The following is a 14,251-nucleotide window of genomic DNA, read 5'->3' on the forward strand; positions in this document are numbered from 1 at the left end:
CTGACCCTTCGGATCAATGTAGATTCGATGATGACCGTGAACAGGATTCTTCTCTCCATCGGGACAAAGGAGGGTCGGGGTTGGGGACTCCCACAGGGCTGCAGCGCCAGCCCCTGCTCCCCCATATACCCTCTGTGTGACCTCGGGCGTGTTCCTGAGTCTGTCTGAGCTCAAAAGTTCAGTGACCTTGCAGAGCTGAGTATGTAAGAGGCTGGCACTTGGCAGGTACTCAAACTGTGGCACTAATCGTCACCGAGTTCTGATTTGCGCAACGGTCATGACCACGGGCCGTGGCGGCACAGCCCTGGCGTGAAGCCCGGCTCCTCCTCGAATTCACTGGGTGACTTCGGGCAGCTCGTGTAACCTCCTGGAGCCTCAGCTTCCCCATCTGTAAAATGGGAGGACGGCAGTCCTGTCTCCTAGGACTGACTGTTGCAGAGATTTCAAGGAGACGGTGGCTGAGAAGGGCCAGCACGGTGCCTGGCACGCAGAGGGCTCTGTGGAGGGCAGCTGCTGTCAGCCGGCCCAGCTGGCCAGATGGGGCTGCACCCAGAAGCTTCCTGGGAACCCAGACGCCGGGCCTCAGCCTCCTGACGCTCCCGCTCCGGGAGAAAAAGTCAGGCCCGCGAGCATCCTGCCAGGCGATTCGGGGGACGATCCACAGAAAGAAGCAAGCAGCCACCTAAGAAAAGACAGAGCCTTCAGAAATGCCAGACAGGCACGTTCCTTTTAGAAGGGAAGTTTCTGAAAGACTCGCTCAAACCTCCGAATTTATGCCCACTGGGCGCCTACAGAGAAAGCAAAATCTTCAGTGACAGTTTATGAAGGTTCTGGAGGCAGCCGTGAAGCCCAGCACTCGCCCCTGAGGGACCCTGGGTGTCACTCCAGCAGGTTTCCTCAAAGGGCTCGGTGGAAACTTGGAGTGTGACAGGCTGGGGGGCTTGTTTAACTTGCAAAACGTAAACAAATCGCAGTCGCTAACCCTCGCCATCGCCCGCGCGTCCAAACGTGGGGCCTGGCAGGCGGTGCGTCGATGGGGACTTTCCAGCAGCTTCCACAGCAGAGGGCGCCCACGGCTTCCCCCAGGAGAACCACAGCACCCCCAGCGGGTGTCCCCATCAGCGCTGGCGCCTTGACCCCGCTGTTGATTTGGGGGCCTGCCTCTCAGCCCAGAGATCTGTTCTCTGTGCCGTTTATTTCCACTTACTTTGGCCCCTGAGGTTCTCACGGCCCCCTCAAGGCCGGACTGGCACCTAACAGCCCCTCCACAAACATTCTGCAGGTGGTCGAATAAGCAAATGGAAGGTAGGCTTAGGGTAATTCTCGGGAAACCCACTTGGGTGTGCAGGACCCGAGGCCTAGATTCTCCCAAGGTTTCAGGGTCACCAAGAGCATGCAGGACACCTGGGCACCAAGAGCATTGGTCCCTGTGGTCCTGGGGCCTGGTCCAGGAGAAGTGTGCGATGCTTAGAGAATGAACGAATGCGCGAACAAATGACATGTAACCTGGCAAGGACCCGAGGACGCTCAGATCTGGTCACCATTGCATCCCTCCCCCCCCCCCCCACCCCGCCGTGGGCCCCTCCAACATGCCATCCCTCTTCCTAGAACGCTTGCTCTCCCCCAGTCAAAGCACATTCACCCTGAACCTAATGAAGCTTCCTTGCACGTGGCCCCTTCCAAGGCTTTGGACTTAATTTCCAACATTATTTATCTGTTTATTTTAACTTTTATTTTGAGAGAGAGAGCGCGAGCGTGAGTCAGGGAGGGGCAGAGAGAGAGAGAGAGGGAGACAGAGAATCCCAAGCAGGCTCCACACGGTCAGCACAGAGCCCGAAGTGGGGCTCGAACTCACGAACCATGAGATCGTGACCTGAGCCGAAGACAGACGCTTAACCGACTGAGCCACCCAGGCGCCCCATTTACCTGCTTCTTACAGAGGGTTCCCAAAACTGCATAAGCTGTAGGCCATACAACACATGGATCCACCTGTGACCCCCCCCACCCCCACTCCAGCTCCCTACACACACTTCCCAGTCCTTGTGTCAGGCCCTGTGGCCTGGGAGGCGCTCCCTTGCCTCCCCCGCCAGCCAGGTGCTGCCCTCAGCCCTGAGCGAGGATCCCGTCCAGATGCCTGTCACGTGCACCTGTCCCACTCCACTGTCTGTTTTTATGGCAGTTTCTGCTCATCAGATTAGAAGCTGAGGGCAAAGCCCACAGCCAGGTCAGTTTACCCCCATGTCCTGGGTGCCCAGCTCTGGGCTGGGGGGCGCCGCAGGTCCTCAAAAGTGTCTCTTAATTCGAGCAGTGAGTGAATGAATGAATGCATGTATGTCCCGCTCCTGTCCTGACAGCGTCCACAGGATCGCACAGTTGTTCCTTCTTAACGAAGACACTTTGCCCACCTCAGACTCTGTCTGTGCCTTTGCGCAGGCCAGCCCCCCTCCGGGTGGCCCTCCGCCCCCACCGCCCACTGGCGTCCGACCCGTGCCACAGCCCCAGGCCAGGTGCATGAGGTCTGAAGGCTGCCCTGGCGTTCCAACACCGCTCCTGCCTTCCCTCCGAAATATGGCCCCCCTGGCCCCTCCTCACCTCTCCTTTGCCTTTAGTAACTTTGACTTGGCGGTAGCCTGCAGAGTCCGGCTCTCCCCTGATCCAGACCAGCTCCTTGGAAACGAATCCTTAAACCACCTGTGTTTCCACCCGTGACTCGTACACTTGCCAGGACTTCCTAAGTATTTGCTCAGGGACTGATGGGTCCATTAACAGTCTCAAATACATACTAGAAAATAAGCAAATAAGCAAGCAAGCCGATGGCTCTGTTCTGAAAGACCTGCCGGGGGGCAGAGGGGTGATATGAAGGCAGTGGTACATAACGGGGACATTAAGACAAGACGGCACTTGAACGTGGCAAGACAGACAAACTCACTGCTTCCTAGTAACGTTGCCCGACCAAGCTGCCAGCGGATTTTCTAATTCCCTTCATTGAAATGTTACGGCCTAAAGATCTCTCTCCGGGGGCCCGGCTGGCTCTGTCCGTGGGGCGTACAAGTCCTGAGCTTGGGGTTGGGGGTTCGAGCCTCACATTGGGTGTAGAGATTTCTTAACAATAAAATCTAAAAAAAAAGGGGGGGGGGGCGGCTGGGTGGCTCAGTTGATTAAGTGTCTGACTTCAGCTCAGGTCATGATCTCACAGTCAGTGGGTTCGAGCCCCACATCGGGCTCTGTGCTGACAGCTCAGAGCCTGGAGCCTGCTTCAGATTCTGTGTCTCCCTCTTCTCTGTGACCCTCCCCAACTCACGCTCAGTTTCTCTCTCTCAAAAATAAACAAACATTAAAAAAAAAATTTTAAGAGGCACCTGGGTGGTTCAGTCAGTTGAGCATCCGACTTCAGCTCAGGTCACGATCTCACGGTTCGTGAGTTCAAGCCCCGCGTCGGGCTCTGTCCTGACAGCTCAGAGCCCGGAGCCTGCTTTGGATTCTGTGTCTCCCTCTCTCTCTGCCCCTCCCCCACTCACACTCTGTCTCTCTCTGTCTGTCTCAAAAATAAACATTAAATTTTTTTTTTTAAATCAAAGGAACCTTAAACAAATTTTTCTCATAGTAAATAATCTAAAAATAAAAAGAGATCACCCCCTCTCAACACGTCCTTGGGCCCCCACTGCCGGCAGTGGGGGGGAGGGGTTTTGTGCTGTGGCATCCGAGCTCACGAGGGCCTTTCCTCTGGTACTGTGATGCAGCTTAGACATAATGACTGGCCATCTAGCTGAGCTGTAGCCTTCCACTAATACCGGGCCCTGGAATCAAAGACTTTCCAGATCTCTACTTTCATCCCTCTGGACAAACACAAGAGATTTTGATCCACACAAAGAAATTTATCTTGTACGCTTCTGGGCTCATTGGTTTCCCAAATATGTATTGTTTGGTTCGTATAAAAGATCAAAAATCCTTCTTTTGGGCTCATGATGTGTTTTCCACGACGCCTTTGGCCGGCCGCGCTCCACCCTACCCCGTGTGCTACGCGTGGTGACCTTTCTGCTCATTGACCCACGTGAGTCCGTTTCTTGACCGACCACTGATGTGCCTATAAATCCTTGGGTGGAAAAATACAGCTGATTTCTTTATAAAGCACATGTATTTGCTTCCCTAGAATGCTGAACTTAGTGCCACAATGAGAGCGTAGGGGCCATGCTGGGGCTCCGGCCCACCACGAGCTTGATTTCTGGTGTAGCAGATCCATCCCGTTTAAAATCCCACATGACTTCTGAGGCGCCTGGGTGGCTCAGTGGGTTAAGTGTCCGACTCTTGATTGCAGCTCAGGTCATGATCTCACGGTTCGCGGATCGAGTCCCAAGTTGGGCTCTGTGCTGAAAGTGTGGAGCCTGCTTGGGATTCTCTCTCCCTCTGCCCCTCCCTTGCTCATGCTCGCTCTTTGTCTCAAAATAAAGAAATAAACATTTTTAGAAATCCCACATGAGTTCATGCTGAGAAAAACCAAACCAGGGGCACCCGGGTGGCTCAGTTGGCGAAGCGTCCGACGTCGGCTCAGATCATGATCTCGTGGTTTGTGAGTTCGAGCCCCGCGTCGGGCTCTGTGCTGACGGCTCGGAGCCTGGAGCCTGCTTGGGATTCTGTGTCTCCTTCTCTCTCTCGGATGGACGCTTAACCGACTGAGCCACCCAGGCGCCCCTGACATACAACGTTATATTGATTTCAGGCGTACAACGTAGTGATCTGACAATTACGTACGGTACCAAACTCTCACCACGACAGGTGTAGTCACCGTCTGTGGGCGCCACTCTTTTTCAACAAGAGCGCTAAGCGGGAACAAAGCAGCCCGGGGGGTGGGTTTGTCTCGTTACGTCTTTATTTTATAAGTTCAGATTTACAACTGTACTTAAGGGCGATTGATGATCTCACTGAATCCTCACGACTCCCCCATGGCCAGGAGCCACCTACTGTCACCCGCTTCACAGACGGGACACGGAGGCTCAAAGGTAAGGAGCCTCACGGGTGGTACAGCGAGAAAGTGGCTGAGACAGAGCTCCCCCTTGGATCTCCCTGGATCCAAAGCCTGCTGTCTGCTCCGCTCTGCTGGTCTACCTGTCCAGGAGGAGGCTAGTTGTATGGCTCCCCGCCTGTTACCACATTTGTGCGGGCGTGTGGTCGTGTGAAAACAGTAGCTGCGGCCTGGAATTGTTTCAACAGTCCCCACTGATTCAGGGGCTTGAAAGGAAAGTCAAGGAGGGGCGCCTGGGTGGCGCAGTCGGTTAAGCGTCCGACTTCAGCCAGGTCACGATCTCGCAGTCCGTGAGTTCGAGCCCCGCGTCAGGCTCTGGGCTGATGGCTCGGAGCCTGGAGCCTGTTTCCGATTCTGTGTCTCCCTCTCTCTCTGCCCCTCCCCCGTTCATGCTCTGTCTCTCTCTGTCCCAAAAATAAAAAAATAAAATAAAAAACGTTGAAAAAAAAATTTAAAAAGAAAGGAAAGTCAAGGAGCAATTTCATCAACAGTTGAATTGTTACCGATGACCACAAATGCTCTCATTTCTTTTTCTTTTCTCCGTAACAAAGACGAAAGCCGGACGAGAAGCACGCAACGTTTACAACGTACGTTAAAATCAACCAAACCGCAGTGTGATTATGACTGGTGCATCCTCTGGTTTTTGCCTGACCAGCCAGAAGGTTCTGAAGCGGGAGCAACGGCCCAGCTGATGGGTCTGAGGCTGAGCAGAGCCCGGCTCCCAGGGGCCGTGGCAGGGTGCTTACATACACCGTCCTACACAGATGGATTTGCCCAGCTGGAGAGTCCGGAAGGATCTGTGCTTGGTTATAATCCCTCCTATCTGTGACACATCGACCTCCGTTCCAGCACAGACACAGAACTGACACCCCCCGAACTCGTCAGTTCAGTAGCTGATGAGTGATTTCCAGGGTTAGCATTTCACATAGAGCACGTTTCACTGAGTTTCTTCAGTTTTTTAATTATACTTAAGCAGTTGAAGATGTATTTCCTTTTACTTTTTTTTAAGTTTGTTCATTTCTTATTTCTGAGAGATGGAGCGCAAGCAGGGGAGGGGCAGAGAGAGAGGGAGACACAGAGTCCCAAGCAGGCTCCAGGCTCCCAGCTGTCAGCACAGAGCCCGAGGCGGGGCTCAAACCCACGAACTGCGACATCATGACCTGAGCCGAAGTCGGACGCTTAACCGACTGAGCCACCCAGGCACCCCAAAGATGCATTTTTCTTAAGAAGAGTGTGACCCAGCCCTTTTGTGGGGACTCCCATGCTTTGAGAGGCCACTGAACAGCTTGAAAACCACTGCAATAGAAAACAGGGATTTGAAATCGCGTCCGCCAGTTGTAAATCAAGAACGCAGAAGCGGCCTTAATTACACAATGAACAACACTTGAGCCTGGAAGGTTCTGGAAGGTCCCGGAAGCGACCGCTGAACTCAGAGTTCTTCCCGGGGGAGTGGCCTTCCCTCCGTGCTGCAGGTTCTGAGGGCCACGCAACCAGAAGGTGGCAGAGTCCGAACCTGAGGGAACCCCGATTCCGAGAGTCTATCTGCATTAATGTGTTAGAACCAAAGCACTCCTTTCCCAGAGGGACAGAGGAAGGTGGGCTCCTCCCTCAGGGCAGCTGCCCCAGGCCGTGGTGAAAAGCCTAGGAGGCAGGAACTTGGCTGGCTTTCTGAAAAGCCCACAGGTTTGAGCAGATAGACGGGCTCACTGCCTCGGCTCCTGCCCACCCAACGGTATCAGTGGGCACTGATACCCACTGTGCCACTGTGGAGTGGCAGTGGGGGAAGCTTTTCCCCCACTGGGGAGGGAGTCGGGGGGGGGAAGCTTTTAAAAAGAAGAAGAAAGTATAAAGGACCAAGAGAGACAGAAACCCACGGCTTACCCTAGAGAAATGAACCCTACCTACTGGCCAGCCGAGAGGGGCCGTTAGGATGGGCAGTTCATTTCTCAGCCCCCCCACCCCCGCCAACGTTTTATTTTCACCTGTTACATCCTAATCGAATGTAAAAGGATTTGAGCGATCAGAGGTACATTCCCTACAAGAGATAAAGCCGAATGTAACATGTTCCGATTTGACTCAAACGTAATAAAAAGACTGACCCACGCTGGGATATTTGTACAACTGTGTTTGTCTGCCTGCCTTCTTTGCGTATGCATTTATGCTCACCAGCATCAATATTTATTAGAGATGTTAAGCCATTAGTGGGCATGGTGTGGTTGCCTAATTTTGTAGAGCATCCAATTTGAACACACTGGCTCTCAACAAATGCTTCCTCGTGACGGTAACGATAACGATGCCAGCAGCGGGGCCTGGTCTCATAAACCAGAACTCCCCTTGGGGTGGAAACCTTTGAACACTTCGGATCTCAAGAAGGTGAAATCATTTGGCCCCAGAGGGCTGAATTTTTCCTAGTCTGCCCCTGATCAGAATGGAACTCCCCCCACTTCCAAGGTCCAGCTCCAGGTCTGTTCCTTCACTAAGCCCACCGAGTCCTGCTCAGCGTTTCCTCGCCCTAAATCTGAACCCCCTGGCTGGTGCCTTTCACTTGAAAGTTACAAGGAGGGACTCCATGACTTTCTTTTTTTTTTTTTTTTTAATTTTTTAACGTTTACTTATTTTTGAGACAGAGAGAGACAGAGCATGAACAGGGGAGGGTCAGAGAGAGGGAGACACAGAATCTGAAACAGGCTCCAGGCTCTGAGCTGTCAGCGCAGAGCCCGACGTGGGGCTCGAACCCACGGACCGCGAGATCGTGACCTGAGCCGAAGTCGGCCGCTCAACCGACTGAGCCACCCAGGCGCCCCTCCATGACTTTATCCGATTAGGCATGTGTGTGCCTGCGTGTGTGTGTGTGTGTGTGTGTGTGCGCGCGCGCGTGCAGTAATATGTATACAAGCAATACACACGTATTTACATATATATACATACGCACATCTAGGCACATATATACGATATATATATGCAACATACGTATATACGAACATGTACAATATACACATGTACACTCCACCTCCCCAGCTAAATAGTTAACTCTCCTTGTGGTTTGTGGGCAGGGCAAGGGTGGAGTCCTGAACCTGTTTCTATGCCCCCTCAAGACAGTTTAGGATGGTGCTAGTCACTTAGTAGACATTCAATAAACACTTCTTGGCTAGCCACAAATCCTGAGAAATCAGTAGAGGTCACATGGGAAGGAATCGTGAGGAAAATGCTCTTGGAATCAGGCTCGTTGGCGGACCATTGTTGACTGCCTGCGGTGTGGATGTAACCAATCCGGGTTGCCGTGAATTAACTGATTGTGTAATGTGGCCAAAAGGACTTGGGGCCGGAAGTCCAGAGACACGAATCTCATCCCACCTCGGTGACCAGGTCAGAGGACACCTTGGATGAGTCTCTTTCTCTCTCTGGGCCTTCACATCCTCAAAAAAAAAAAAAAAAAAAAAAAAAAAAAACATTGGACTAGACGTCTGTAAGCCTCCCTCCAGCCCCAAACGATGTGATCTTATGACTCTATTTTACAAATGCATGCACTTCTTATTTGTGACATAAACCCCCACAGAAAAACAAAGTCAGTAATAAATTATGAAAAAATCGGGTGCCATGATCAGTTGCACTTTCGAAGGGTGCTCAACGGAATAAATTCCACCCCTGTACGTTGCCTGCCTCTCCAGGGCGACAGAAGATTCAAGGCTGTCAGTGGAGCAAACCCAGCAGTCTCTCCCTATAATTGTATTGACAGGATATCAGCTCAGTTTCGATGGCAGGCAGGGTGCACCCTGACAGGTTCTGTGAAGGAGCCTTGAAGGCTATTGTAGCAGGATTCTATGTTGAGTCACAGAATTCTGGGGGAAATGGGAATCAAGCAGAAAGAAGCTGGGTTCTTTCTCTGTTTAATTTTATTCCTCCCGGAGAGTCACATTTGAAGGAAGACCGGCTAACCGCACATCACTTTGTACAATAGAGTAGAAGCCCTCTCTAACGGAAAATATTTAACTCTTTTCTTGTGGCCACGTAAAACACCCAGTTGATTCAATCGGCCCCACTAATAACCAGTGGGCTTGATTTTAAATGAGGCAAGTAGTTGTTGAGCATTTGTAGATAAAATACCTGCTTGGATGTCTGCGTTTTTTCACTTTTCACTTGGTTACTGCGGCATCTTGCAGACATGTTCTTGAATAACTGATGCGTATACGTCCTGGCAAATTCCATGGGTGTGAAATAGCAGTGTTGGGTTTGTTCAGGCAGTGTGTCTGCATTTTAAATTAAACAAATCCTGATCGTATTCACTGGAGAAAACAATTTGAGCAACAACTCCCCCCCCCCCCAATATGGTGGAATAAACAACTATTTCTAAGGTGGTATATTTTTCGATATGGATGCAACCTTCAGCTTCTGACTTAGACAAGACCAGAATATACTTCCATTGCACTCATCCTCTTAAAGACAACCTTGGGAGAGGGCACTCCCACCTCTGCCACACACAAGAAGGCGCGCTCTCATGCGGGGGTCCGCAAACGTGCGCCTGTGACTCTGGCATACCGCCAAGAAGAAATCCACAAGCCGAGCCTCAAAACACAGCAACATATGTTAAAAAATAGTTTTTAAAGACTCCATAGTCTGGAATACTCTCAGTTTCCTTAGCTTTAAAGCCAAGAATCCCAAAGTTTTTTCATAATTTAAATTCCGTTCAGGGGCACCTGGGTGGCTCAGTCGGTTAAGCGTCCGGCTTCGGCTCAGGTCATGATCTCGCGGTTCGTGGGTTCAAGCCCCGCGTCGGGCTCTGTGCTCACAGCTCAGAGCTTGGAGCCTGCTTCAGATTCATAGTCTCTCAAAAATAAATAAACCTTTAAAATAAATAAATAAATTTTGTTTAAATATAAGAAGCTGTTTGGAGTGGTAAAAGAATGCTGGGCTGGGAGCCAGGGAACACAGATTCTAACCCGGGCTCTGCCAGAACCTTGGGCAGAGGGCCCACCACAGATGGCCCCAGTGTACCCATTTGTAAGGAGGGGCCTTAGAAAGGGTAATGGTCAAGTTTCGTCATTGCTCTCAAAGGTCTCTGCAACTTTTACTTAGGTCAGGTTTTGGTTGAAAATCTTGGAGAGGGTGGCAAATATCGAAATATGGACCTAATCTCAACTGCTACAGAAAGTGGCTCATAGCCCATCAAGAACCAGAGGGAGGAAAGTAAGAAGAAAAGGCTAGCTGTCCCTGACCCGAGAAGAGCGGGGCACGATCACCAGTGACGTCCCTGCCGCTCAGGCTGAGTCACCACTGGCCAGGACAGTCCGGCTCTTCCTCTCCTGCCTTGAAGGCAGGACACCCAGCCGTGGGTCAGCAATCTCCTGCACATTTGCCAACCCCGAAGTTCAGGTCCGGGAAGGAATCAGTGACCGGATTCGTTGTGGAAGCTGTTCAGCTAGTGCCATCCAGAGGCCAAAATACTGTCCTTCTTGATATACGGGGTGAGCAAAAGGAAAAGAAGGAGGGGGGATTTTTACTCATCTGCGTATATTATATATATGCTGTGCATATGTATGATATACATATATGCATGTGTGTATATGTGCATACACACACACACATAAATGTATGTGTACGTGTAATACATGTGTTTAGATACATATACCTATAGGTATGTGTGTGTATACATGTGTGTGTGTGCATATACAGTGGCCTCTTGGACAAGCCAGAGGGTTAGGGGTGATGACCCCCGAGCAGTCGAAGCTCCACCACAGATTTTGTAAGTAAGCTCTACACCCAAGGTGGGGCTTGAACTCATGACCATGAGATCAAGAGTGGCACACTCTACCGACTGGGCCAGCCGGGTGGAACCACTGTAACGTCTGACTCCCCCCAAACCTAACGACTAACAGCCTACTGTTGGGCAGAAGCTTTGTAGCCCACAGTCAAGTAACACATATTTTGCATGTTATACGTACTATATACTGTATTCTTTTTTTTTTTAATTGTTTTTATTTCTTTTTGAGACAGAGAGAGACAGAGCATGAGCAGGGGAGGGGCAGAGAGAGAAGGAGACACAGAATCCGAAGCGGGCTCCAGGCTCTGAGCCGTGAGCACAGAGCCGGACGCGGGGCTCGAACCCACAAACTGTGAGATCATGACCTGAGCTGAAGTCAGGCGCTTAACCCACTGAGCCACCCGGCCGCCCCTATGTACTGTATTCTTACAATAAAGTAAACTAGAGAAAGGAAAATGTTATTAAGAGAATCATAAGGAAGAGGAAAAAAAGCATTTACGGTACTGCACTGTGTTGATTTTTTAAAATCTGCATATAACTGGGCCAGCATAAGATCAGATTTGCATTGTTCAAAGGTCAACCGTATATAGCTTGGGTGGGCATCACACACTCCTAATTCACCGTGGAGAACACTGCTAACTTCATAATGCCGTTTATTTTATATGTAAGGAGAGTGGGGTTGGCCCACTAGTACCTGCCTGGGTGAAAGCAGCGATCTAACACCCAAGCAGCTGATCAGAGGCGGAGGACTTGATTCTCCCCTTGATCCCAGAATGGTAAGCCCCATGTGTTCACCGAGAGGTAAGTAAAGGACCTTGTTCCACTTTGGTGGGGGTGCTAAGGGTCCATACTAAGTATAAGGGTGCCGGTGTCATAAGCCCCCCGAGAGGGTGGGGGGTGGCCCACGAGAATAGATTGGAGAACACAAGAGGAGAGGGTCAGTGCTTTCGCAGGAGGCAATGAACTCAGCTAATTCTAGCGCGGCGGTTAAGAAAGCCCAGGTTCCCCGTACCAAAAAGCAGAAAACAACAGCGAAAACCTCTGGGCTCTAATGAGCTCCTGGCGTTCAGATACAACGTTACTGAATCCATGGTTACACCTGCGCCTTCCACTTCCGGCACCCGGGAACTAGACGCATTTTTGAAAGCACACTGCCCTCCAGTGGCGCGAGATAGACTTGCTCCCTGACCGGCTCCCCGCGCACCCCCCCCGCCCCCTCCCCCCGGTGCCAAACCTCAACTCGACTTTTCCTGTGGCCCCGGCAAGGCCTGGAGATGCCCTTCCAGCCTTGGGTGATCACCAGTCCCCAAACCTCTGAAGTGAGGGGGTGTGCAAATAAAAGGGGAGGCGACCTGGTTAGAAACCGCAGCTCCCTCCCTCGTTCCGGCCTGCGAGTCCCCCCAGGGCAGATTTTCGCGCTCTTTTCTCCTACGGTTGTAGTTCTGGGTAAGAAGAGTATGATTGGGTGAAAATTAACTTGTGAAGTGATGCTTCCAGGGGAGACACAGAACGCTCGCCGCACTGTGGCAGCCCAGGCGTGCAGGGGAAAGGGGGAGGCGGCAGCCCGGCAGGTAGCGAGTAAGGACACAGTCTGGGTGCGCGTTCCCTGTGTGTCACCCTGTGGGTTCACCGGCAGGCTCCCGGGTAAACAGCAGCAGCCAACACCGCGGGCTCACTGGGTGTCAGGCGCTGGGCTGGGACCACCCTGTGGAACTTTCTCAACCACTCCCTTTAATGAGCGCCATTATCATCCCATTCGAGGATGAGGAAACTGAGGCGCAGAGAGGCGACGCGACCTGCCCGGGACCGCACAGGGGTCCAGGTGTGTCTGGACCAGAGCGGGAGCTTCCCACCCGGCGCTCGGACCCCGGCCGCGGGGGGCCAGGGCTCGGCGGGGGAAATCCCGGCAGCGTGGGTGCCCAGCGAGGGGACGAGCGCGGAGGGGTGGCGGCGGGGGTCGGGGGCGGCTCACCTTGACGATGAGCGGGTTCTGAAACATGGAATCCCGCACGACCCCCAGCCTCTCGTTCTCCATGCCCGGCCGGATGTCGGCCACGGTCAGGGGCCGCCGCGGGGGCGGGCAGATCTGGCTGACCGTGCGGCGCACCGGCTGCTTCTTCTTCCGTCGCCTGGGGTCCTGGCGGGAGCTCTGGGCCTCTGGCATCCTGAGGTCGCGGGGTGCCGACCCGCTGGCTGGGTCCGGCGCGCTGCCCTGTGGGCGGGCGGACTCGGAGGTCCGACGCGCCGGACGCGGGTCCCGGACCGCACCATCCGGCCCCGGGGTGGTTCCCGGACGCCCGGCCCTCTCCGGAGGGGGGCGCGCCCACCTCGCGCCGACCGACTCTCGCAGGGAGCCCTAAAGCCCTCCATCAGCCTCTCTGGGTCCTCAGAGCGACTTCCGGGTACCGCGCTGCGGATTGGGAAAGGAGAGAAGATCAAGACCACCCCTTGAGGAAGAATGGGACGGTCTGTCTCCATGGCGACGGGACGCCAACGGCTGCGGAGCTGCCTGGCTTGGTTTTCTTTCAGGAAACTATTGGTGGCCACCAAAGTTCACCTGCTTAGAGTTTTCTTAGATAGGAGAAAACCCCAGGAATCGCCACTAGGTTGTGGTCAAAGCGACGGGGCTCTAGAAGTCCATTTATACTTGACTTCCAAAACGAAGATACCTGCTTCCACCCTCCCCACTCCATTCATATCTGGTCCCATTCTCCTCCCCTTTCCGCGCGCGCGCGCGCGCGCGCGCACACACACACACACACACACACACACACACAGGCATAGAGCGCTAAATTTTTCATGATGAAATAGAGATCTGCATTCCAGGCTTGATGTTACTGCTAATCCAATTGGGTGATATCGAATTAGTCACCCTCTTGGGTCCTCGGTTTTTTCTCCTGGGAAATGGGTGGGAGAGGAAAGTCGAGTGTTGAATGAGCTCAGTGGTATCCAACCTTGTGCAACAGAATGGAGGGAGGCTGAGAAATTCAGATTCACTGAAACAGAGTACCTGGAAATGGGATCTGGGAATGGACTGTTTTTAAATTTTGAAAAAAGAGTTTCTCAGTTTCAACTGAAAAGTTGAAGAGAGAGTACAGTGAAAACCCATATCGATTTCACCTAGGTTCACCATCCACAGACACACATTGCTGAATCATTTTGAAAATATCCGTTGTCAGTATCCTATGTGACCCTAAATACTTCAACACGTATCTGCTGCCGAAGAATTCTCATACATTTCTACAATGTCATTATCACGTCCATGGATCTTAACATGATACAACAGTGGCACCTGAAGCCCTTGAGGTCTGTATGCCAAGTTGAGAATCTGCACTTTTTAAAAGCCTCCCAGGAGATTGGCACAGTGCTTTTGGAACCACTGGCCCGGATGATCTCTAGTCTGCCTTCTAGTTCCAGCTTTTTATGGGTTCATTCACCCCCATCATCTTCATTGAATGTTGCAAATACCAACA

At 52.3% G+C, this 14,251-nt stretch overlaps 1 protein-coding gene across 8 annotated transcripts in view; it reads right to left on the minus strand.

The window, feature by feature from the left end:
• The window catches only part of CFAP77 (cilia and flagella associated protein 77), a 129,991-nt gene extending 116,953 nt beyond the window's left edge, over window positions 1-13,038 (minus strand). For 7 of the 8 annotated variants that reach the window (XR_009251336.1, XR_009251334.1, XR_009251335.1 and 4 more), the window contains exon 1: window positions 12,751-13,038. Coding sequence is in view for 5 of the 8 variants with exons in the window: in XM_058693720.1 (XP_058549703.1) it covers window positions 12,751-12,942 (192 nt within the window). In the remaining 3 variants the exon portion in view is untranslated. The remainder of the gene's footprint in view (window positions 1-12,750) is intronic. The other variant, XM_058693719.1, reaches the window with a different exon arrangement.
• Window positions 13,039-14,251: the final 1,213 nt, after the last annotated feature.

The sequence above is a fragment of the Neofelis nebulosa genome, chromosome 12 (assembly GCF_028018385.1).
Source record: "Neofelis nebulosa isolate mNeoNeb1 chromosome 12, mNeoNeb1.pri, whole genome shotgun sequence".
In the NCBI taxonomy this organism is placed as follows: domain Eukaryota; kingdom Metazoa; phylum Chordata; class Mammalia; order Carnivora; family Felidae; genus Neofelis; species Neofelis nebulosa.